This window comes from Arvicanthis niloticus, chromosome 22 (assembly GCF_011762505.2).
Source record: "Arvicanthis niloticus isolate mArvNil1 chromosome 22, mArvNil1.pat.X, whole genome shotgun sequence".
NCBI lineage: Eukaryota > Metazoa > Chordata > Mammalia > Rodentia > Muridae > Arvicanthis > Arvicanthis niloticus.
Genome location: NC_133429.1, coordinates 6,088,812 through 6,115,035, shown reverse-complemented (window position 1 = coordinate 6,115,035; position 26,224 = coordinate 6,088,812). Strand labels below are relative to the sequence as shown.

Genomic DNA, 26,224 nt, shown 5'->3' with positions numbered 1-26,224 from the left:
CAGTCATTGTCACTATACTCATTCACAGGTTTATTTAAAAAACAAGCTGAAGTTGGCACTTATTGGCCAGAGCCTATTCGGACAGGAGGTCTATAGCCACCTCCTGAAAGAAGGCCACCGAGTAGTGGGAGTGTTCACAGTGCCAGACAAGGATGGAAAGGCCGATCCACTGGGTGAGTGCATCGGGGGACACGGGGCCCAACGCTCTCCAGGCTGGTTGGTGATCAGAGCTGGTTGTGTTGCACTGAATGTGATTGCTGTTCTTGTTGTGCCATATCAAGACAAGGCTTTCATGGTCTCAGCCCCAGCCAGGTCTATGTTCCAGCAAGCAAACAGGGAAAGGAGGGAGCTGAGTTGGTGGTTCAGTTAATAAAGGGCTTGCCACCCGAGCTTGAGGACCTAGTTCAAATCTCCTGCACTCACACAAAAGCTGGTACCCTGGTCTTGTCCATTATGTCAACATTGTGGGGCGGAGCTGGAGACAAGGGAATCCTTAGGACTTGTCGGCTCAATAACCTAGATAATTGGCAAGCACTTGGTTTAGTAAAAGATCCTGTCTCAAAAAAATAAGATGTAGAAGAATTAAGGAAGAAAGACTCCTGACATTGACTTGTGGCCTCTATACACACAGGTGAACACATGGACATGTGCGCAGACAAACATGTACGTACACCAAAAAGAGAAGCAGAGGGAGCACAGAATGAACACTTTATTACAGACATAGTCCAGAAGTGGCACAAGTCACTTCTATTCATATCCGACCAGCCGGATGCAGGCATAGGCTGATTCAGTCGCTGGGGAGCCTGAGATTGCGTTTGAGGTAGCTATGTATTTAACTGTACAAGGTATCTTAGTCTTGTTTTCTGTTGCTGTGATAATAATTTTTTTTAAATGCCCTGACAAAAGCAACTTAAGAGATGAAGGAGTTCTTTGGCTTGCAGTTTCAGGTTACAGTCCATGTCTGTGAGAAAGTTGAGGGGCTGGTCAGATCCATTCGACCAGGAGCAGAGAGTCGTGAGGTCATACATGCTCGCTAGTGCTCAGCTAGCGTTTTCCCTTTCAAAGGGTTCAAGATCCCTGCCTAGGAAATGGGACAGTCCATCTTGTAGGCATCTTCCCACTTCAACAAAGGTGATCAGGATAATCCCCCCACAGACCAGCCCATAGATCAACCAGATCAAAACAGTTACTCATTGAGACTTTCTTCCAAGGTGGTTCCAGATTGTGTCAAGTTGACAACTAAAGCTGACCACCTCACTAGGAGGTCCCACACCTGGAGGATGGGTGCAGACAACTAGTGATCCCTGCCATGTACATGGGTTTTTGGAATTACAAATATGATTATCAGACTCATTTCAAAATAGATCTGGGAAAGGGGTGTTCCCTTGGACCCAGGGTCAAGACCTCTTTTCATTGGTCAGGACCTTTTGAACTCATGATGTAACACAAAAAAAGAAGACAACCCAACACGATTTCTACACAATATGGCCTTGAGGTGGTGCAGCATGCTTGGCAGCTTATCCTCTAAGATCAGGAGACTGACCAGATGTAGAGTCTGCCTCTTTCTACCCGTGACCCTGTGCAAGTCACTTAGCTTACTAACGGCCAATTCAGTGGCCCCTGCCTAACAGGACTATGGTGAGAATTTACAGGGGGAAATGTATGTATAATGCTATACCTTACATCAGGCTTGTAAGCAATTAATAATGACAGCAGCAGACAGCTCTCATGAGGAGAGTCCACTGAGCAAGCCCAAACTAGCTCTGGGTGCTCAAAACCCACAACAGTAAGGAGACCAAGAAGCTACCACCCCAAAATTCTATCTCTGCAGAGCTCTCTCTCTTTCTCTCTTTGTTTTTACAGTGAAAACATCTTCTCTACCCTATTTTTCCTCCAAGCAACCTCAGATTCTTTCCATTATCACACAAGTGATGTGTGTTTGCCTGTACTGTAGAGGTCAGAGAAGGATGTCAGGTGTCCTGCCCTGTTACTCTCTACCTTACTCCCATGAGACAGGGTCTCTCACTAGGCTGTGTGGTCCTCCTGTCTGTCCCCACAGTGATGGAGTTACAGGTACAACCATGTCCAGTTTTTTAAAAAAAGATTTATTTCATTTTAGGCAGACATAATGCTATGCTCCAGGCCCTGGGAGGCAAAGGCAAGCAGATGTTTGTGATTTTGAGGCCAGCATGGTCTACAGAGTGAGTTCTAGGATAATAGGAGCTATACTGTGAGATCTTGTCTCAAAACATATTTATTTTAATTTAACTATCTTTATACCTATAAATGTGGTTGCCAGGCAGTCAACATGAGTTCTGGGAACCACACTACTTAGTCACCCCTCCAGCCCCGTGTCCAGCTTTTTAAACCGTGACTGTTGGAGATTTGAACTCAGGTCCTTGTGTTTACATGACAAGTACTTTTACCCTCAGCGCCACCTCCCCTTCCCCCATTATCCTGCTTTTACCTCCACCCACCTGCCATCTGACATGACCTACATTTCTTGAACGCTTTACGAACATGAACATTTTGTGCATTATTGTGCTGGTGGCTCAGACTCTTTCACATGGCTTGATCAAGGACTAGCCTCCATTCAGACACCCGTGGGACTTAACAATACTTCAGGGCTCAGGTTTGGTCTCAGAGACCTCACCTCATCCTTTAGGATTGTGATAACTGGAGAGAGAAAAGAAATGAAAGAACAGAAGCAAATCCTCCAGCTCTAGCTCCTGGAAATGGCCTATGGTAGATATATATGCTGTCACACACACACACATGCACACACACACATGTGCATGCATATGCGCATGAACACACATATGCACACACATTGTACACATGCATGCACACACATGAACATGCACATACATGCACACACATGTACACACATAGAGACACACACATGAGCATGAACATACATCTGCCCAGACACATACATACACATTGTACACATATGCACACACACACATCAGACATGTACACACACACATACACACAGACATATGAATAGACAACACACATACATGCACACACACACATGCACATGCATACACATGCATGTATGTGCATGCACAGGTATGCACACGTATACATATACTCACTCATGCACATAGACACACTAAATTAATAAAATGCAATGAGAGTTCTTTTAAGAAAAGGCCTTTTCATCAAAATCTGAAAATACCATCCACTTACCAGCTTTCAAACTTGAATATATTATGCATTTACTATGAGTGTCTCTCCTGAAAGGTGGACAAACCCAATAAAATAGTAACACCATCAAATTCTAGTCACAATCCCAGTTGTTCCCCACTGTGTTTAGCCTGTAAAAGTTGTATGAAATTGCAATATTGCAATATGTTAATATAAGAGCATGGTCTTTTAAAAAGGGACAATCTCTTTTTTGTGTGCTCAGCTTTGGCTGCAGAGAGAGATGGGACCCCTGTGTTCAAGTTCCCTCGATGGAGAGTCAAGGGTAAAACCGTCAAGGAGGTAGCAGAAGCCTACCAGTCGGTGGGTGCTGAGCTCAACGTGCTTCCCTTCTGCACACAGTTCATCCCCATGGATGTCATCAACAGCCCAAAGCACGGCTCCATCATTTACCATCCATCACTCCTACCCAGGCACAGAGGAGCTTCTGCCATCAACTGGTGAGACTCCTAACAGCCAAGATGATAGCACAATTTCTATAGTCTGTGGCTTTTCTGTTTGTCTCCTACAGGAACTGGGTGTGCTTGGGGCTGGGGAGATGAGATAGCTCAGTCAACATTGTGCTTGCTGTGCATACATGCAGACCTGTTGTGGCTCAAGCTACCCCACATTTGGGGGCCAAAATGTCTCGGACTGCTTTATCAATATTGGAACCCGCACTGCCCTTGGAGACTAATTTGTTAGAGCCCGCACTGCCCCAAGCTGCTCCAGTCTGAGGGTCAGGGTTCAGCAAGAGAGAGAGTGAGGACAGATGCAAGGAATGGAGACCAGACAGAGTGTGATTCAATCTCATTTATTCTTCAGTCTCTCTTCCTAGTCCAAATCCCAAGTCTTGAGTTCCTAGTCCCTAGTGCCTCCAAGTTCCAAGTTTCCAGTTCCAAGTTCTAGTCTCGAGTCTCATCCAAGTACTCTTCCAAGTACAAGTGTCTGCCTACTCCAAGTGCCTAATACTTAATAATAATTTCTCCTGTCTGCCTCTCACCTTTTATATGTTTCACTTCTAAGCCACACCTTTAAGTCATGCCCTTAGGTCTTGTCTCTAAATCTGATCTCTAAGTCACGCCCTTAAGTCACACACCTTTAAGTCTCACACACTCAAAGGAAAATCCTGGGTATCTAAAACAAGATGTTATCAGAGTGTGCTCAGCTGTTGTAGGCTATTGTAATCAAATCTCTTGTCAGGGTATATGGCTTAAGATGGCTGCAAGGATGATAGCTACCTTCTGTCGGCTCCCCACTCAGACCTGAGTTCAGATCCCCGCCACCCACATAAAAACCAGGCATGGAGGCTTGTGTCTGTAATCCCAGCTAGTGGGAGGTAGAAATAGTCTTGTTCCCTGGTACTCACTGACCAGCCAGCTGAATCAATGGCCTCAAGGTTTCATGAGAGAGCCTGACTAAAATACTAGAATGAGAAACTGAGGAAGACACTTGATGTCAGTCTCTGACCTTTGCATATGTGTGTACTCCACATGTACACATCCACATAAACACATGCATTCAGCATGCATGCAGGGGTGCACATGTACACATGAGTGTGCATCCACACACACAAGCATATACACACTTCATATGGACATAAGGTCCTGATTGATTGCTTTAGTTGTTTAACACCTCTGAGAGCTGGAGACACTACATGACGAAGGACAGAAGTCCCCAAACATGGCCTCTGGTTATCAATTCCAGTGGCTGTAACCAGGTCCCCAAAGCTTCAGTGGTCAGACAAATAAGATCAATTCAATTCCTACTGATTTATCTCAGGACATCTATGCACTTTTGACCTGTATCTTCATAGTCTTCATAGTGTGTGATGCTATCAGAGCTTTTTTCTTCTTATACAGATGATCTCAAGTACATTTAAGAAAATGCAGAGTTACAGGAAACTGCCTTCTTTACCAGCCATCTCCCTTCCTTTGACTCAGAGCTTCTCAAAGAGATTTTGTCCAACACTCTCACACCTGTTTCATGACAGTTCCTGACACTCCATAAGTACCCAACACCATGGTGCACTGTGCTGGGTCCTGACACTCCATAAGTACCCAGCACCACGGTGCACTGTGCTGGGTCCTGACACTCCATAAGTACCCAGCACCACGGTGCACTGTGCTGGGTCCTGACACTCCATAAGTACCCAGCACCACGGTGCACTGTGCTGGGTCCTGACACTCCATAAGCACCCAGCACCACGGTGCACTGTGCTGGGTCCTGACACTCCATAAGCACCCAGCACCACGGTGCACTGTGCTGGGTCCTGACACTCCATAAGTACCCAGCACCACGGTGCACTGTGCTGGGTCCTGACACTCCATAAGTACCCAGCACCACGGTGCACTGTGCTGGGTCCTGACACTCCATAAGTACCCAGCACCACGGTGCACTGTGCTGGGTCCTGACACTCCATAAGTACCCAGCACCATGGTGCACTGTGCTGAGGCTGAACTGGACTTTCTCACCACCTTTACTTTTGTTCTTTTATCTGCCACCTTCCTGGTATCCCTTGGCATCAGGTTGTTGGATATATCAAAAAATCTATATGTGGTTTAAATATGCTGAAAAAATACTCTATGATATTTAAAGATTTATGCCAGGAATTAATTTCCACCTGTTCTTGCAGTAGTAGTAGTAGAAGATACCTTTGCACTTGGATTTGTTTTCCATTTTAAATTCTTTCCATGTGCAAAATCATTGGGTCAAAGCACATGGATATTTTCAAGGCTCATGACAGTATGATGATAATTTTTCAATATTTCTAAAAAAAAAGAGAGAGATTCTTTGGATGATGGATTTAGGTGTTGCTTGCTTGATAGCTTGGAAAAATATACATGATTTAGGGAGAAGGGGTTGAGGCTCCAGAGATGGCTCAGAAGTTAAGAACACATGCTACTTTTGCAGATGACCAGAGTTTGGTTCTGGCACCCAAATCTATTCCTCAACAGCCTGTAACTCCATGTCCCTGGGATCTAGCACCCTCATCTTGTCTCTGTAGTTATCTGAACACATATGGCACCCACTCACAGGCACATACATATAGATAAAAATAAATCTAAAAAAATGACATAGGGCATTGCTGAAGTACCATTTTATACTTTCTCTGTATGTGCCTGCTCTCTAAGATGAGTTTATAGATATTTGTCCACATATCCAGGTTTTTGTTTGTATTACAAGTCCCTATAGAGCCAAGCTAAGAATTTCTCTTAGTCTGGGCTACGTACAGCACACAGGATGAGTCATTGATTTAATCAGCTGACACTACAGTTTACAAAGCCAGTCTAGAGATAATTCTAAGTTTAGGTGATATTTATACTAAATTATACAGCCTAAATTAACTGTCAGTTTTCCTTTTCACTAGTACCCTGTTACACTGTTCATTCTCATTCTGTTCAGTGTATGATCGAGTGTAATGTAGGAAGTATGGGAAGGCATGAAAATAACTCAGTCCTGAAGAAGAAAGCTGATACCATCCATCAGTGGGTGGCAGTAAGGATGGATTGTGACACCTTTTAAGATGCACACAGCCATTACTGCAAGACTACACACATGAGGATGCAGTGCTAGCAACGTAGGGGTGTTGCTCTCTACAAACACTGGTGGCTCTGAGTTCTGCCATGAACATCTGTAGACCACCATACTCACTATCTGCATTTGCATTGTGACCTCCTTACCTTTAACCTGACCAGTTCTCTACTTGATACAATCAGCCAGCATTTTAAATCAAAACTCTTCTTTTCACAGGACTCTAATCATGGGAGATAAGAAAGCTGGGTTTTCTGTTTTCTGGGCAGATGATGGTTTAGATACAGGACCCATCCTTCTTCAGAGATCGTGTGACGTCAAACCCAATGACACAGTGGACACGCTTTATAACCGGTTCCTTTTTCCTGAGGGCATCAAGGCCATGGTCAGTATACTCACACCATCAGCATGAATTTAGCAAACCTTTAACATTTGACAACTATTTTTCTTTCATCAAGAATTTGCCAAGCCAAGCACAGTGGCACACACCTGTACTATAAATTGGAGCTTGAAAGTCTCATAGTCTGTGACAGTAACTTGTCCCTCTTCAAAAGGATGGAATGGCCAAGAAAACAGTTAAAATGCTGTGTCCTCATGCCAAATACTTGAATCTCCAACCCTGTTGATAATGACCAGTTATAAGGAAGAATAAAAAAATTTTTAATTGTTTTCTATGTACCTTAGATTTCCCTTAAAGGTATATTTACTTAGTCTATGTAACAGGGTGAAATGTGATTATTAACTTATTTAATCCGATGTGCTCAGAGTGAAAGATTCCGAACATGCATATATACCGTGAAGTAAAGTATTCTATCCATAAAAATATTCAAAAGATTCAGCAAGCAATTTCTATGCCATTTGGTTGCCCCACCCCAACCCCTCCACACCAACAAGAATTTGGTAGAAAAAGTAGCAAGATTCTATTAAGTAGTCATCACTGATGTGAGGGAAGAGTGAGACCTGTTTATGTCACTTAGCAATTCAGTCAGAGGGTCCCTAGCGTCAGAGAGACCTGTCTTCAAATCCATGGACTGCCATCCACAGAATGATGCTTTATGGACTGACAACAGCAAGCCTTTGCTCTTTGGCCTTGGTTCCTTCCTAAGTACAATGTGGAAAACTATCTGGCTTGTACCAGTATTCTGAAAACATGACGTCATTTGTGTAAAGGACCTCTCACATAGCAGGTCCTCAAAACGGATAATCACAATCAAAATAGCACACGGGCATACATGGGCCTCCCAGCAAATGTGTTAGGAAAGAGAAGTCAGACACATCCCAAAGCAGTAATGCCATGGATAGCTAGCATCACCATGATGGGCAGAATGGCCCATCCTATCCTGCCTTCCCGTCTCTCTAGGATGAACTGGGCTTTGCATATGCTAAGCATGAGCTTTTCTCTGAAACTTCACCTCAAGCCCCAACAAGGAGTCGTGCTTGAGTGCAGGCTTGATGTTGGAGTGGGCACACCTAGGTATAAAACCTGCCAGGCATGTCAAACCCTTTGTCATTGCAAAATGACACTATTCTACAAAGTTCACACTTAAAAGATATGCAATTGAGTTAGCAAAAAAAAAAAAACAAAAAAAAACAACAACAAAAAAAACCTTTTGGTGCTTTAAATTACTTTATGTATAACACTGTGTTTAGTTGCATTCATAGCTATCCTTGGCCAAATGTGGCTGAGTCTAGAGTTAGTGGTCCAACTTTTCTGGAAATTACAGCTTCCTCATTTGCAAAACAGGAATGTGCTATACACCCTTCAGGAATCTTGTGATGTCTGTAAGGGATAACTTCCATAAAGTAGCTGTCATACCCTATGTGCTTGGCATGTACTCAGACCGGAAGAAACAGACACAGTTGTCACCACAGCCTGACTTTCCAAGCAGATTTATAGGTAGTCAGTCTGGTGGACACAAGCTCCTATTGGACAGTCCATGCCTTTATGGCTTTCTGTCCCTCATTCTAGTACTGGTTTTGGCTTTAGGTAGAAGCTGTCCAACTCATAGCTGATGGAAAAGCAGCTCGCACTCCCCAGCCAGAAGAAGGGGCAACATATGAAGGCATCCAGAAGAAGGAGAATGCTCAGGTATTTATATCAACGATGCACAGCCAAGTTACAGCCCTTTACTTCTGAGTAGGTTCCTGGAGACCATTTGCTGACCCAGAGTTAGCCCTGACCCAGGGTCAGCTTGGAAACCAGTTGTCCCTATGTGTCTCCACATGTTTCTCTGATGGGAAAGAAAAGTTAAGTGTCACCTCTAGGCCTCATAACCCGTATTTCTGCTCACCTAGATTTCTTGGGACCAGCCTGCCGAAGTTTTGCATAACTGGATTCGAGGTCATGATAAGGTCCCTGGAGCCTGGGCAGAGATAAATGGACAGGTATTCTTTCAAGGGATACATCTCCCCCATACAATTTCTCTCTGTGTCCCTCCCTCCCTCCCTCCACTCATCTCTCTCTCTCTCTCTCTCTCTCTCTCTCTCTCTCTCTCTCTCTGTCTCTCTCTTTCTCTCTCTCTCTCTCTGTCTCTCTCTTTCTCTCTCTCTCTCTCTCTGTCTCTCTCTCTCTCTCTCTCTCTCTCTCTCTCTCTCTCTCTCTCTCTCTCTCTCTCTCTGTGTGTGTGTGTGTACTACTTCTGTGAGTTTAAGGCAGCCTGGTTTACATAGTAATTTCCAGGCTGGCAATATCTACACAATGAGACCCTGTCTAGAAAGGAAGGAAGGAAGGAAGAAATGAATGAAAGAGGGGGGAAGGATGGAGGGAGGAAGGAAAGAAGGAGAGAAAAAAGGAAGGAAGGATTCATTATCCATTATAGGCTCATTCATGTAAATACATAGTCCCTGGTATGCAGGCAATTTCCAATACATAGTAACTATTACAGCCTAATAAATGACAACCAATATTGATAAAATGATAACTTAAAAAGTAGTCAGTATGGCTGGAGAGATGAGTCAGTGGTTAAGAACACTGACTGTTCCTCCAGAGGTCCTGAGTTCAATTCCCAGCAACCACATGGTGGCTCACAATCATCTATAATGGGATCCAATGCTCTCTTCTGGTGTGTTTGAAACAGTTACAGTGTACTGATATAAACAAGTACTCATATAAATAAATAAATCTTCAAAAAAAGTCAGTATCCTTTGCTCCTGGTCACCATCTTTTCCAGTCTTGTTTTTTTTTTTTTTTTTGAACTGACCCCAGAACAGCCTTCATGGCTCACCCTCCTGTGTGGGAAGAGTGTCCATGTTCCTGGGGGCTCAGTTGTAGAGTGACTGACCTAGATGAGGCCCTGAGTTCACTCCTGTCTTAGTTAGGGCTCCTGTTGCCGTGATAAAACACTGATCAAAAGAAACCTGGGAAGGAAAGGGTGTGTTTCATCTTATACTTCCTGGTAATTGTCCATCACAGAAGGAAGTCAGGGCAGGAACCTGGAGGCAGGAACTGAAGCAGAAGCTATGGAGGAACGCTTCTTACTGGCTTGATTCTCACAGCCTGCTCAGTCTGCTCTTTCATACAACCCAGGTCAACTCTTCCAGGGGCGGTGTGAACCCTAAGCTGGGTCCTCCCATGTCAATCATTAATTAAGAAAATGCCCACAGACACCCCTACAGGCCAATCTGATGGAGGTGTTTTCTCAAGTGAGGCCCTCTTCTCAGATTATTCTAGCTTGTGTCAAGTTAACAAACAAACAAAAACCAACCTGGACCCCAGCACCATAACCCACCCACTGCAATATACACACACACTCACACACACAAACACACACAGACACACACAGACACACACACTCAGACACACAAACACACACACTCACACACAGACACACACCCTCACATACAGACACACAATCACATGCATTCATACACACAGACACACACTCACACACACATTCACACACACATAGACATACACAGACACACATTCACACACAGACACACACAGACATTCACACACACAGACACATACACATTCACATATACACACACAGACACATACACCGACTTACACACAGACCCACACTCACGCACAGAGATGACACACACACACACACACACACACACACAAACATACACAGATATACACACTCCCCCACACACAGACACACAAACCTTACCTTTACCTGAAAAGATCGATTTTTTCCTTTTAACCTTGGCCTTCTTTCCGACTATTTGAGTGCATGATAAATGCACTCTCCTATCACCTGGATATGGGACTTTCTGAAGCTTTTCCTTGTGTGTGTGTAGATGTGTTTACATGTGTGTGTGCACATGTGAGGGAGTATATGTAGAATGTGAGGCCATGAATGTGTGAGTGCATGTGTATGCATCTGCACAGGTATGTATGGAGGGCAGAATATATAAACTACTTTGTGTGTATATGTGGTGTGTGTGTTCAACTTGTGTTTAGGAGCCTTCAAAACCAGAAGGCATCAGCTCCCCTGGAACTGGAGGAACAGGTGGTGGTAAGTGGCCATGAGAGCGCTGGGGACTGACCCTGGGTCCTCTACAAGAGTGGCAGGCACTCTTAACCACCGAGCCTGTCTTCTGAGACTCAGTTCAGACATTTACAGATTCGTATCTGTTACATTTCTACTGATATGCTTAATTCAGTCTCACCAAATGAATGCAAAATGACAAAATTGCGTCTCAACTTTCCTACAGAAATGTGAACTTCAGTGTTTGTACAAGGTGTTGCCTTCCCACACCCCTGGCAGTGCCTTTAACTTCCTGACTTCACCAGGTTTGATCTCTTTTATTAGATGGTGACTTTCTACAGCTCATCACTGTTGACAAGTTCTATGCCTGCTGGAGAACCACTGGACATTAGAGGTGCTGAGAAGCCTGGTCTCGTCACCAAGAACGGCCTTGTTCTTTTTGGGAATGATGGGAAAGCAGTAAGTGCACAAAATCACGTTTGGGTCATCCTTCTATTACCTCACTTAACAGGGAATGGCTTTCTCTGGCGCCCACTGGGGGAAGGGGGTGGAAGACTCAAGGTGCCCGTGTCCCACATCTCTGGAGACAAGAGACATTCACGCTCCAAGACAAAGTTTCTCAGGAGGGCCCCATGGACCTTCACAGTGAGACCACTGAGAGACTGTGGTTGGTTACAAAAGGGAAATATGGACCTCTGCTTGTCTACCTGCTGGCTTGGGAAGGATGGTTCTCCCCGCTGTGCCTCAGTTTTCCTGTCTATAAAGCATGGAGAGAGATTTCTATCTGCCTCCCACTGTCGGTGATTAGAAAGATCCAGTGAGACCCATGTGGCCTCCTCTCCCATTGTCCACTGCTGTCACCTCCTTAGGCCAGCACCGCCATGTCTAGCTCTGGGCCTCCTGGACAGCTTCCTAGTGAAGAGTGTAAAGGGGCGTTTGTAGTTTACAGATGTGCCCCTGTCTTAGTTTGGGTTTCTATTGCTGTGATAAAACACCATGACCAAAAAGCAAGTTGGAGACAAAAGGGTTTATTCAGCTTACACTTCCAGATCAGGCATGGTCCATCATTGAAGGAAGTCAGGACAGGAACTGAAGCTGAGTTGGAATCTGGAGGCAGGAGCTGATGCAGAAGCCATGGAGAGGTGCTGCTTACTGGCTTGCTTCTCTGCCTTGCTCAGCCTGCTTTCTTACAGAACCCAGGTCCACCAGCCCAGGGATGGCACCATCCACCACGGGTTGGGCCCTTGCCCACTGATCACTAACTGAGAAAATATCTTAGAGCTGAATCTCAGGGGGGCATTTCCTCAGCAGAGGCTCTTTCATCTCTGATGACTCTAGCTTGTGTTATGTTGACACACAAAAACATTCAGTGCAGTCCCCATTGTTTAAGGGTAAATGTTACTGTGTTTTAGTGCCCAGCTGTTGCTAGGTCTTAAATGAGCTGTTATTTATTTCCTCGGTGACACTAAACAAATCATTGAACTTCACTGAGCCTCCAATTCTGCGACAGCAAGGCAGGCACAAGGGCACCCATCTCCGTCAGGATTGATATTAGTACATGCATCCAAATGCACCAGCGGCTGGATGCTGGCAGCTGCGGTGTGTCCTCTGCTGGGAGCAGAGTGGGGAGTGGGGTTGGGGAGTGGAATCCATAGCATCCTTCAGGAGACTTTGAGTCCAAGCACCTGTAACCAAAATGCAAGTTTTCCCAGAGTGCACTGTCCATCCATCTGAGGGGCATCTGACCCTTTAGTTGACTGGTCTTTTTTCCTGCCACTATGGAGATGTCATCCCAGTCCTGTTAGACACGAGGAAGTAGTTTGACCAATATGACTGCATTCTCCAAGCAAGCCAGCCTGTATATCCATCTAATACATTAGACTCCTCCTCTGGGCAGCCTTGGTCTTGGGTGGTCTGAATCCTCAGCTTGTTTTCCGCTGCCGTTCTGTAGCTGCTGGTGAAAAACCTGCAGTTTGAGGATGGGAAGATGATTCCTGCCTCCCAGTACTTTTCCTCGGGTGAGACATCAGTGGTAGAACTTACGGCCGAGGAGCTGAAGGTAGCAGAGACCATTAAGGTGAGCACTAGATGTACCTCGTAAACCGACTCGTTGAAACACAGTGCCTGTTTGTGGTTGGTTTAATTGTCCCTAGAGCAGTGGGAGTGTGACTTTATCTCTTCCTTCTGTACAAGTTGTGGTTAAGAAACACAGTATATAGAGATTTATTTTTCTGTTCTAAGTCAGCTTGGAGGATTTGGGTGAGCTTGGTGATAAGTTATTCTCTGCCGGTGAAATGAGACAATTCAAGCCAGAGTATATAAAGGCAGGTTTATTGGAAGCAGCTCTCAGACCACACAGGATGGGTTCAGTGAAGTCACCTGAGGAAGAAAGACAGAGAGGAGGGGGAAGAGAAAGAGAGAAAGCTCAGAGGGTGGGGGTCAGAGAAAGAAGTTGGGTGGGGGAGACCCAAATGTCTGGATTACATAGGAAAGAGCTTCTGGGGGAGGGGAAGCCTAGCCCCTGGTTTGGAAAGTTCAGGGGCAGAAGGCAGGTATGCCAGCCCTGCCCTGCCCTATAACAATTAGGGACTGAGAGATGCTGGGAGAATCTGGAGGCCAGGTCGATTTGGTTTGCTAAATGTTTGTCCTGGGTCTGGACCCCTGTTAGCACATGGGGGTTAAAGAGAACCATTTAGAAACCCAGATTGAAGGTCATTTTTAGTCTAGCCAGAAGGACAAAAACTCACACATAATTGTATGTCGTTTACCATGGGCCCAAACTGGTGGGGCCAGAGTGCTTAGGTTACACCCTCTCATGCACTGGTTACACTGAAGAGATACTGAGCAGTCCCACTGTGTTGTGCTTCTGGTGAAGGGCAGAGAGGTCTTTGCCCTGGGATTCCAAATGTTCTTTCTTTAGGAAAAGTGGTCCTTTTTGTGCAGGTCATCTGGGCTCGAATTTTAAGCAACGTCGCTGTGATCGAGGACTCCACGGACTTCTTTAAATCTGGTGCGAGCTCAATGGATGTTGTGAGGTAAAGCTGCCACCTCCGAACTCCCCCTTCCACCCAGCTTGTCTACCACAGATCCCTTTTCTTCATGCTTGTCTCTCTTGTTCCATGGCCACGCTCACAGATCTTTTTACTCATTTGTCACCAACCAGGTTGTTTTGCATCTCCTTTAATATTTCTAATTGTTATTTTCAAAAGATTTTTTATTATTTTATTTGTGCATGTCTGTGTCAGTGAATGGCATGTGTGTGCAGTTACCCTGCATGTGCAGGTCCAGAACAGGACATTAATTCTTCTACCTCACCTGGCTATGCCCCAAGAAGACCGTTTCCCATCCTCTCCACTCCACTTACACCTTCCTGTTATTCTGGGGTCACCAAATATGTGATCTTCAAAAGCCTATGACATCATCAAAAGTCAGAAGGCTTAGGCCTGTACACTGTAGTTTTTTAGCAATAATTTATGAGTTCCTAGACAATTCTGGTTGGCTTAATAAGGATTTCAATACTGCATTGATATTTTACCAGCAGGAATCACTCATTTCCTGTTAGAGTAAGTTACATTTAATCTGTTGTTACTTTCTTTAGCAAAACTGTCTGCAAGACAGGTTTTTTTCTTTTTCTTTTCTTTTTTCTTCTTCTTTTTAAAGTTTATTTTATATTTTATTTACATTTCAGATGCCACCCCCTTTCCCCATTTCCCCTCCCTAGAAAGCCCTATCCCATTCCCCCTCCTCCTTTTTGCTTTTATACATTTTTAAAAAATGTTAATCAAAGGCTTTATATGTTTGGTAATGCTCAGTCAGAGTGTAACCCAACACCCAACCTAGATATATCAACTATCTTTGACTGGTGGAGACATGTGAACATCTGCCTCCATGCCCCCCCCCTTCTCTCTCTTTTTCTCTCTCATCACCGAGCTTCACCCTTCCTGTTAAAATAAAACTTTTCTCTCAAAATGAAATTAGAGCATAGTTATTCCTAATTGTGCCAGTGAGGTACAAAATAGTCCTAATACCCAGTCCATCATTTTGTTGACAAACCAGAACCTCTGTCATCTGTCCTAACTAAAGCACTTAGTTTTGAACCTGGCTTTTTTCTTGGCTTTAGAATGAATGTGCAGACAGGTTTTTAATTTTCTCACACCACATCATATTTTCAATTTATTTTTATTTTATTTTATTTTTTTTATGTGTGTGTGTGTATGTGTGCTTGTCTTAAGTGAATCACATGCCTGCAGTGCCCACATAGGCCAGAAGGGGGTGTCAGATCACCCTGAAACTGGAGTTACAGGTGTTGAGAGCTGCCCTATGTGGGTGATGGGAACTGAACCCAGGTCTCCTGTAAGAACAGAAAGTGCCACTTGTCCAGTCTCTGTACCGAATCTTAACATCTTCTGTAGTTGTCACCAATGTTGGTCTTGTACAACATGAACAGAAATCGCTCCCAAACCTCTTCACCAATGCCAGTGAAGAGGCCATGATGAAACTATAAAAATGGATGTAGTGTGAGCTGGTTCTCACTTTAAGGCTGGTGGAAGAGATCAGACAGAAGTGTGGTGGGCTTCAGCTGCAGAATGAAGATGTCTACATGGCCACCAAGTTTGGAGATTTCATCCAAAAGGTTGTGCGGAGACTGAGAGGAGAGGACCAAGAGGCGGAGCTGGTGGTAGACTATGTAAGTGTCTCATTGATGTGCAACTCCAAACTCTGACAACCCACCATTACAGAGGGCATATGTATCTGCCATTTACATGTGTGGCCTTTAAGTCTAGCTTTAGTGCTGGGTGGTAGGGGTGCATGCCTTTAATCCCAGCACTGCAGAGGCAAAGGCAAAGGCAAAGGCAGAGAGAGGCAGAGGTGAAGGCGGAGGCAGGCAGATTTCTGTGAGTTCGAGGCCAGCCTGGTCTACCTAGTGAGGTCAAGGACAGCCAGGGCTACACAGAGAAACCTTGTCTCAGGGGAAAAAAAAGACTAGTTTTATTGAGATATAATTCAGGTGCCATAAAACTCACCCACATTATAGCAAATCCAGATAGAACTGACACGAAATATTATGGCCCGAATTTAGAGGTATACAGCAGAGCTGCATAGCAGTGAGGTTTCTTTACTACTGGTATTAAGTATAAACTAGTATTAAGTTAAATTTACCCTTCAATGGTTTTTAGAGCATTCACAAACTCTGCAATCATTATCACCACTGTCTAAGTTTAGAACATTTTTATTACAGGGGAGACTGTATCCATTGGCTATCACACTGCACTGCTTTCCTCCTCCCCTGCTCCATACCCAGGCTCTCAGAAACCACCAGTCTCTTTTCTGTGTTGGTGGATTTGCCATAATGTGGGCATTTCATATAAATAGGACCATACACCATGTGGCCCCTTACAGAAGTTTCACCACTTCTACTCTTCCTGGCCACGTAATATTCCATCGTGTTTGATATGCTTCCTCTTTTTAACCCAGGTTGACTAAGACAGCTCTGTCAGTCAACCGGGTCTCAAGGGAGGGAGTGAGGATTGAAAAGGAAAAGACAATTAGACAACATTATAACATGATTCCAGCCAGTGCTGAGGTTGAAGTGGGTTTATTTTTCTTCTGTCTGCTTTTATACCATTCTAAATACATGTAAAGAATAAAGTCAGTTCTAGGTCAAGGAACAAACAACACAATAAACAAAAATAGCCAAGGAACAAAAACAAGGCAATAAACAAAGTCCCGTGATATTCAGGGACGTATCAGGGTGATCAAGATCTTGAGCCTACTTCCTTGTCCTGGCCCAATGTCAAGTTTTTGCCAAATATTTAGAAGCAGCCCCAAGAGCTCTCCACACTGAGTGATGTGTGTTTTTGGACCATTTCACCTGGGAGGCTGTTGTTATTATACTGATACAAAACTTCAGGTATATGCTTTTGATATGAATATGTATTTTTAGGTCTGTGCTAACGGTGGCATAGATAACTCATTGTAGTGCTTACATTTAACCATTTGAGAAATTGCCAAAGGCAGCCACTTTACTTTGAAATCCCACCCTCCAATGTAACGGAGAGCCCTAACCTTCACCAGGCCTCTTCTCAAGCTCTCTCACTTGCCTCTCTCTTTAGCTGTCTTAGCGGGTGTGTGTGAAAGTACCATAGTATGGTTTCGATTTTGGACAGTGATGTTAGGCATCTTTTTGAGTGTTTATTCAAATTCTTTGTCCATTTTCAAAATTGTTTATCTTTTTATTGTAGAGTCAAAGTACTCCGTCTATTCTAGACACTCAATCTTTATCAGATATGGATTTGTAAATATACATACATACATACATACATACATACATACATGCATACAGCCATATTTTATGTATGTGAGTACACTGTAGCTGTCTTCAGACACACCAGAAGAGGTCATTGATCCCATTACAGATGGTTGTGAGCCACCATGTGGTTGCTGGGAATTGAACTCAGGTCCTCTGGAAGAGCAGTCAGTGCTCTTAACTGCTGACCACCAGCCCCCTGTGAATATTTTTTGACCTGTGGTTCGCTTTATTCTTTTACTTTCTTTGTAACATTTTTGACACACAACAGATTCCCTCCTCCCTGAGAGATAGGGTCTCACTATGTAGCTCTGGATGTCCTAGAGCTCACTATGTAGACCAGGCTGGCCTCAAACTCACAGAGCTTCACCTGCTTCTGCCTCCTGAGTGCTGGGATTAATGGTGTGCCCACCACGGCTCAGCTCAGAATTTTATCTTTATGAATCGCTGTCAGCACACTTTCTCTGTTTCTCCTCTGTCTTCTTTGGTAGAGGATTGCCTATGGTGCCTTTGCTATCCTGCATTGTTTCTTTTACTACATCTTTAATTATTTTTTTTTACAATAAGCATTTTTGCTTAAAACAATCTAGTTCAGGTTAATACCAATGTAATATCAGCAGTATAGGAAAACTTCACTACTATATTCTTATATACCTTTAAATTTCAGCTATAATTTTTTTGCATTAATTCTATCTGGATTTGTTAGAAACCCCACAACAGGTTTTTAATTATTGCTTTATACAGCTGTTTTTGTTTTCTCGTCTTGTTTTTTTTTATTATGTGTATACATGTGACCTGTGAGGTTGTGTGTGTGTTTGTGTGTGTGTGTGTATGTGTGTGTGTACATGGATGCAGGTGCCCATGGAGGCCACAAGAGGGTGGCAGATCCCCTGGAGCTGGAGTTAGAGGCATCTGTGAGCTGCCTCATGCTGGTTCTGGGGACTGTATCCCAGTTCTCTGCAAGAGTAGCAGGGGCTCTTAACTGCTGCACTATCTCCTCAGAGGCAGAGAGCAGCTGTATTTTAAAATCATGTAGAAAGAGCTTTAAAACAACAAAAATGTTTTTATACAGATTTCTCCATTTACCTACATAGTCACCTTGAGAAATCTATTTAAGGTGAATTCAAAATCTCCGTGTGTGTGTGTGTCTGTGTGCATGTGTATCTGTTTGCATGTGTATGTGTGTGCGCGTCTGTATCTGTGTATGTGCGTGTCTGTCTGTGTGTCTGTGTATCTGTATGCATATGTCTCTGTGTGTGCACATGTATGTCTCTGTATGCATCTGCATGTTTGTGTGCATGTGTGTGCATGCACACATGTATCTGTGTGTGCACATCTATGTGCATGTGTCTGTGTGTCTGTGTATCTGTTTGCATGTGTCTCTGTGTGTGCACATGTATGTCTCTGTGTGTGTCTGCATGTGTGTGCACACACACGTGTATCTGTGTGCACACATCTGTGTGTGCACGTCTGTGTGCATGTGTCTGTTTGTGCTGCACGTGCATGCATGTGTGTGTGTGTGTGTGTACACAACAGTAGAGTTGGGAAGAGGGTATTGGTGCCCTCCTCTATAATCCACTGCTTATTCCTTGGAGGTGGGGGTCTCTCCCTGAGCTGGGGCCTCCGCTGGGGCTCACATTTTCTCGACTCTTCTGGAAGCCACAAACCCCAGTCATCCTCTCTCCACACCCCTCACAGCTGAGTTACAGGTGTGCATGGCTAGTTACATGGGTGCTAGGATCTGAACTCAGGTCCTTATCATTGTTCAGGAAGTGCTCTTGACCCCGAGCTGCCTTTGCCCCATCTTCTTCATGTGTACCCACGTTTCTGATTGCTGTCCTTTAATTCCAGCCCAAAGGTTCCCTGGGGTATCACTGAATGTGTCTGCTCATTTGGGAATGCTTTCACTTCCTCCTTTCAGAAGGATGTGTTTGCAGTAGGAGGCAGATACCATTCTCCCCGTTTGCCTGTTGAAAGCCCTGAGCATGATGGAAGCAAGTATGGTAGCCTCAATCTCTCTTGTTACCCAGCAGTAGAGAGAACAATTAGGCAGCTCAGATGTAACAGAAAGAACATAAGGGAGAAATCTTGAGATAGCCCTAGCATAAAGGAAATACCAGGGTAAAGAATTTCCCAAGGATCCAAGTGACACAATGGTGGTGCTGTCAAGTCTGCCAATAGATGGCGCTGTCCACAGGTGTCTGAGGCACCTTTGTGTATCATGAAGAACATCTGAGCCAGAGCCTCAGACCTCAATGGCCCCTAAGCATCACCAGGATCTGTTCTTGTGACAGTAGATGTCACTAGAATCCCACTGAGCTGACCTCTTTCCACATTAGTGAATGTCTCTCTTTTCTTTCTTTTTCTTTCCTTTCTTTTTAAAAATTATTTTAAGGTTTTTAATTTTTCTTTTTAAATCTGTTTGAGTTTATGTGTATGAGTGTTTGCCTTGGATGCATTCCACCCACAGAGGTTGGTAGAGGGCATCAGATGTCCTGGGACTTGAGTCGATGTGTGGGAGCTGGGAACCAAGCCTGGGTCCTCTGCAGGACAAGTCTTCTTAATCACTGTGCCATCTCTCCAGCCCTGTGACTGTTTCTTTATCACCACAGGCTATCAGGTTGATAGTCACAGAAACACACTCACTTTTCTCAGGTTTCCAGGGAGGTGAACGAGATGACAGTGAAAATCCCTTACCAGTGTTTCATAAACGGACAGTTTGTGGATGCCGAGGATGGAGAGACTTACGATACCATCAACCCCACAGACGGAACTGTGAGTGACGACAGCTGAAGTGAGCTTGACTCTAGCTCTCAGCCCCTAAGCTCCTTGTTCAAATACATATCATACATGTCTCTTACCCACTCAGCTCTGACACTAGTTATTGTGTATTATAATAACTTTTTTTCAGTAGACTAAGTGTTTATGATGAATTTAGATTCCTGTGCCCATACCCTGCAGGTATCTCTGTGCAGAGCTCCATGGGGGAAGATACTTCAGACTCACGGCAAGCTTCCTTGTAGAAGAATTGTACAGTTGTCCTAAATGTGTTTTTCCAGAATGAGTTGACATGTAAAATGGACAAAGATTTCTGTGTTCAAAGTATCACCTTTTTGTCCCCCATTTTTCCCTCAAGATGTATTAGTTTTCTGTCATAGAATTTTTCCATTTAATAAGTCATATTCTACTTTGACAATTAATACAATATTAATTCTGAGAACCACATCGATAGATCCCTCAAGTGACCTATGTCTGCTTGTCTTGAAATAGACAATATGCAGAGTGTCCTACGCTTCTTTAGCGGATGTTGACAGGGCAGTAGCCGCAGCCAAGGACGCCTTTGAGAACGGCGAATGGGGAAGAATGAACGCCAGAGACAGAGGAAGACTCATGTACAGGTGTGCTTGCTGGAGAAACAGCTATGTTGTCTTTGGACATTGGTTAATATTGCTGAGACTTTAAAATTTCCATAAAACATTCTATCTTGTGTGGATACTGCTTGTATCAGTCAGAGGTCATCAAGGACTACGTAAGATTTGGGGAAGAGCATGGGACCCCCACAATGACTAAGGACCCAGGCAGGGCTGGTAGCAGAGGAGTTGGGTACTCCTCCCAAGTCTGAGGGATTAGAGGCAAGATCCATGGCTTTGGGCGAGTCCTCTAGAGTCCTCTGTACATGCAGAAAGAACACTCTACAGTGGCTTTGGAAGGAAAGGAACCATGGTGACCTGGGGGATTTAACCCATTGACCATGTCCTTTATACTCTTCACAAGTGTCCTGACATGCCCCTCGGTCACCAGGTAATAAAGGCTTTAAAGGTCATCCTCCAAGATCATGAACCAGAATAGAGATTGGACAGAGAGGTTCACATAGGAGACAGCCCATCACTGTTTTAAAAGACAAAAAAAAAAAAAAGAGCGGGGGGGGGGGCCTGGAAGAATATTACAAATGAGTTACATGTTCCAGAAATAATTAGTTTCAACAATTCATCCTGGTTTCTGCTAACCTACAGCTCAACATTTCACCTGAATTGTCAGATTCCTTAGATCGAGAGCTACAAGAAGCATGGGGGTGGGGGATGGGTGTCATATCCCAAATGAACTACTCTAGGAAGAGAGGAAGGGAAGCAAGGAGGAGAAGGGAGAGGGGGAGGGAACATAAGAGAGATATTTTTTACTATTCACACCACCCCACAGACCCCATTCTCCTTCCTAAGGATCCTGGGCACCTGGGTGGCTCCGCTGTGGAGTTTGTGATTCATTCCACATGCCTGATCTGTTCTCTTCAGCCAGTATTGAAAACATTTCCGTACCAATCAGAAAGCCACACATGTTCACAGGCGGTGTGGCTCACATTCTGACACCTCCCTGTGTATTAACGAACTACACCATTGTGCAGGTTCCTTTGACCCACCACCTCCTGCCCGTGACCACTGCGGCTCAGCTGCTTGTGCATGTAGGAGTCAATTGGCACATGTTGGGGACATAGTTGGCTTCTCCCTGGAACTGTACGGCTGGCTGGTTGTAGCTCAGTGGGAGAGCACTCAGCATGTGTGAGGTCCTGGGTTTGAGCCAAAGCACTGGAGAAACTGTAGTAACAAGTTCCTGAAATAAACCATTTCTACAATGATTTATTTGCTACCTACCTTCCTAGATCATGATCTCCACAGGGATCATGTTGCCCCTCTGGATTAGTCTTTGGATTCTTAGTCTTGGGATGTTACCCTATACAGCCTGGCATATCCAGCTGGTCTGGGCTGTATCAGTATGTGCTAACTGGGTTTCTTTCACTGACCACACAGACTTGCTGACCTAATGGAAGAAAACCAGGAGGAGCTGGCGACCATAGAAGCACTGGATTCTGGGGCTGTCTATACCCTGGCCCTGAAGACTCATATTGGAATGTCTGTGCAGACGTTCAGATACTTTGCAGGCTGGTGTGACAAAATTCAGGTAGGCAAGGAAGCTCCTCATTCCTACAGGAAAACGACCTCAAGCTCCCAAGTTTGCAGCAGGTTTGGCCTCAGTTCTGAGATGGCAGCTTAGTCTCTTGTCCCCAGGAGAGGAGCAACGCTAGATCCCCACATTGAGGAAAAGCAGGCCACCTGCTATGGGCCTCCTTTCAACAGTTTTCCTTTGTGTGAGACAGCAACTCTGGAAATAATTTTTCACTTTATTTTTGAGGCAGGGTCTCTCTTGTTTTCTTACCACAGTGTATGTTAGACTACCTGGCCTGAAAGCTTTGAGGTGATTCTTTGATCTCTGCCTATCATTTCTGGAGTGCTGGGATTACAGATGTACACTACCACATCTGGCTTTTGTGTGACTTCCAGGGATTCAATTCAGGTTGCCAGTCAGGATTGCATGAAGGTGCTTTTACAAACCCTGAGTCATCTCCCTGGGCCACGGGAACCTTTTTTTATAGCAGTGTGAGCCCATTCTCAAGGGAGGAGCCTCATGGCTCATATATTTTGCATTAGACCCTAATACACAGTGGAGGCTAAGTCTCTAATACATGAATTACAGGAATGCGTGTGTCTGTGTGTGCAGGCACACACGTGTGTGTCTCTGTGTCTATCTTTGTCTGTGTAAGTGTGTGTGTGTCTGTGTTTGTATCTGTGTATCTCTGTGTGTGTCTCTGTGTGCGAGTATCTCTGTCTGTTTAAGTATCTGTGTGTGTATATATGTGAGTATCTCTGTGTGTCTGTGTGTCTGTGTGAGCATGTGCATGTGTGTCTGTGTATCTCTGTGTGTGTATCTCTGTATGTGTGTGTGTCTGTGTGTGCATGCACACAAGTGTGTGTGTTTGATGGATGTTGAGTGTCTCTTCCTCAACTGCTCTCCACTTTTATTTTTTGAGACAGGGTCTCTCACTGAACCTGGAGCTTATGGATTTGGTTAGACTCTCTGGCCAGAGAGCTCCAGGAATCTGCGTGTCCTGTCTTTCCAGCGCTAGGATTATAGACATCTGCCACTCCACCCAGCTTTATTCATGGGTGCTGGTGATCTGCACTCAGGTCTCCAAGCCTGTGCAGAAGCACTTTATTTCTCCCCAGCCTGATAGAAGCAGCTCTTCAGTCTAGTACAGGGATGTATTTCTTATACACTAAACACTGCCTTTTCATATTAGCTGAGACAAAAGGAGAGGGCAAAAAAGCATATTCTCTGTGATTAAACTTAGTATTTCAATTAGTGAAATATTAATCTTTGCTGGTGTTCTGTGTTCTGTGGGTCGATCAAAGAAAGAAGCTCACTCCACAATACAATGAGGCTCTGTGGCAGCAGGGAGGTCCAGCCTTGATAAAAAACCTCAAACAGCCATGCAGAATTGTGTTTATTGGTTGTTTATGTACTGATTGATGATACAATGAAGAACAGCTATTTCATTCTAATGTCTACCCCAGATTCTACTAGAACTCCACTACAAACTTTTCTTTCCTTTAGGGCTCTACAATTCCAATCAACCAGGCTCGACCCAATTACAACCTGACCTTCACTAAGAAGGAGCCACTTGGGTAGGATGCGGGTGGGTGAAGATGGGGGTAGGGGTGGAGAACCTCTGAGTGACCTGGATGTTGTACCACTGTGAGGAAACCAAGGTCACGCGCCTTCTCCCCACAGCGCCTGCGCCATTATCATCCCTTGGAACTACCCACTGATGATGCTGGCCTGGAAGAGTGCAGCATGCCTGGCAGCAGGGAACAGCCTGGTGCTCAAGCCTGCACAGGTGAGTGTGGCCAGAGGGCAGAGGGTCCCCCTTGCCCACAAACTTAAAGCATACACGTGTTTATAAACAGCATACCTTCAAGCTTGCCACAGTTCACACACAACTCTTCATATATTATTGGTCAGTTTTGATCTGTGCAGGGGGAGAAGCACATGTATGCATCAGAGATCAGAGGTCCACCACCAGGAGCTGTGGGATCTGGGAATCAAACTCGGGTCCTTGGGTTTGGTGCCAGGAGCTTTGTCTGATGAGCTATCTTGCCGGCCCCATTTACTTTACATTCCCCAGAATCTTGTAAAGATACGGAAGATAAGAGAAAAGCACATAAAAGACACTTAGTAGTCATGACAGCCTTGTAAGCCCCAGGGGTGTACAACCTTTGATGCTGTGACTGTAACACTGCCATCCTCAAATGTGTTGGGCCACATGCACAGATATCCATGGAGCCTGGAGGGCTGAAGGTTGAACATGCCTGAGAGCATGTGTACATGTGTTTGTGTTGGGGGAGAGGTGTTAAAAACACACTGGGCAGTTTTCAGAGTCATCTATTAGTGCTAGAGTACTTTCTGTTTAAGACAGCATCTCTCGTGGCCCAGGCTGACCTTGAACTTGCCATGCATTGAAGCTGACTGGGAACATCTGATCCTCCTGCCACTGTCCAAGTACAATGATTACAGGCAGATGCCATGGCCAGCTTCAGGAGGGGTTTAAAGTGTTATTCTATTCATGGCAACTTCATTGCAGGGCATAAATAACACACTCTGTGGACCAGTCCCCTCTCCAACTGTGACAGACTAAACACACTGGTACAGTAGGCTCCTTGCTTTTCCAGTGTCTGGGGCCAGTTTCTCATCCAGGCTCTCCAGACTCCCATCGTCTACGCCTCATGGTAGACGATGTCTACCTTTTCTGTGTGTGCTGCAGTTCGTTGTGCAGGTTCTATGTCAAGTCTTTCAGCTGCTTCTCCGTTTTATGAAGGTTGTTTGAGTTAATTATATAATCAGTGATTCTACACAGCCAGCCCTGTCAACTGCACACATGGTAGCTTCTGGAGCAGGTGAGCAACCGAAGGGACGGTAATACAGACACACACAGCCAGAGAGGGAACCACCGTGATCTCGTCGCTCTCCCCGCCCGTTGGTCCCCCTTGGCCCCGAGAGCACACGCCCCTCCATAGGACACGGATGACCTTTGTGACCCTCGGTCCCCTGACCTTCATGCACACCTAAATGTGAATTACGGGTGCTTTACCGTGGATCTGTCAGTTGGAAGAGAAGCTCAGATATTTGCTTTCCGTTCTTCACTGGGTCTTCCTGCATATTCTGCTGTTAGAGATCAAATGAAAAACACTCATTAAGATATTCAGTGTCAATGTGGGGAAAGATGAGCAGGTAGAGAGGGGGCTAAAGAAACGCAGTAAAGACTTCAGTATCTGGGAGACCATGGTGGACTATGCACACGCAACTCCTTGGACCGTGTTGGTAACTCTGCTTTGAGTCTGACATTGTCTTACAACTACAAAAACAAACAAGGGAGCAATGTGAAATACAAACAAAATGAAGTCTCAGGGGCTGAGGAAAATGGCACATGAGGTCTCAAAGCCCATGTAAAGAGCCGGGCATAGAGGCATGTGCCTGTAACTCCAATACTGGTGGTGGGGTGGGGAGATTCTAAGAGCTTGCTGGTCAACCAGCTTAGCTGAAACACCAGCTACTGATTCAGTCAGAGACCTTGTCTCAAGGCCATATGGCAGACGGCAACCACAACCTGCTCTGGTCTCCAAGTCTGAGCATGCCCACGCTCATGTACATGCACCTCAAATATGCACTGTACCTACAAAGAAGGAGGGCCCTGGTAAGGACTTGATTACTGTATTCATTTGCAGGTCACCCCCTTGACGGCTCTGAAGTTTGCAGAGCTGACCATGAAAGCTGGCTTTCCGAAGGGGGTAATCAACATCATTCCGGGCTCAGGTAAGCCTGAGGGACACACTCTGTTCTAACCGCTGAGTGGCTCGGGAGGCTAAGT

General features: G+C 44.9%; 1 protein-coding gene across 1 annotated transcript in view; it reads left to right on the top strand.

Moving 5' to 3' along the window:
• The window catches only part of Aldh1l2 (aldehyde dehydrogenase 1 family member L2), a 49,415-nt gene that overhangs the window by 8,841 nt on the left and 14,350 nt on the right, over window positions 1-26,224 (top strand). Inside the window, exons 2-16 of the mRNA XM_076919766.1 lie at window positions 29-173; window positions 3,416-3,650; window positions 6,943-7,108; window positions 8,711-8,812; window positions 9,019-9,108; window positions 11,487-11,621; window positions 13,114-13,239; window positions 14,106-14,197; window positions 15,702-15,849; window positions 20,125-20,244; window positions 20,740-20,867; window positions 22,272-22,422; window positions 23,914-23,984; window positions 24,091-24,196; window positions 26,082-26,169. Coding sequence (XP_076775881.1) covers window positions 29-173; window positions 3,416-3,650; window positions 6,943-7,108; window positions 8,711-8,812; window positions 9,019-9,108; window positions 11,487-11,621; window positions 13,114-13,239; window positions 14,106-14,197; window positions 15,702-15,849; window positions 20,125-20,244; window positions 20,740-20,867; window positions 22,272-22,422; window positions 23,914-23,984; window positions 24,091-24,196; window positions 26,082-26,169 — 1,903 coding nt within the window. The remainder of the gene's footprint in view (window positions 1-28; window positions 174-3,415; window positions 3,651-6,942; window positions 7,109-8,710; window positions 8,813-9,018; window positions 9,109-11,486; window positions 11,622-13,113; window positions 13,240-14,105; window positions 14,198-15,701; window positions 15,850-20,124; window positions 20,245-20,739; window positions 20,868-22,271; window positions 22,423-23,913; window positions 23,985-24,090; window positions 24,197-26,081; window positions 26,170-26,224) is intronic.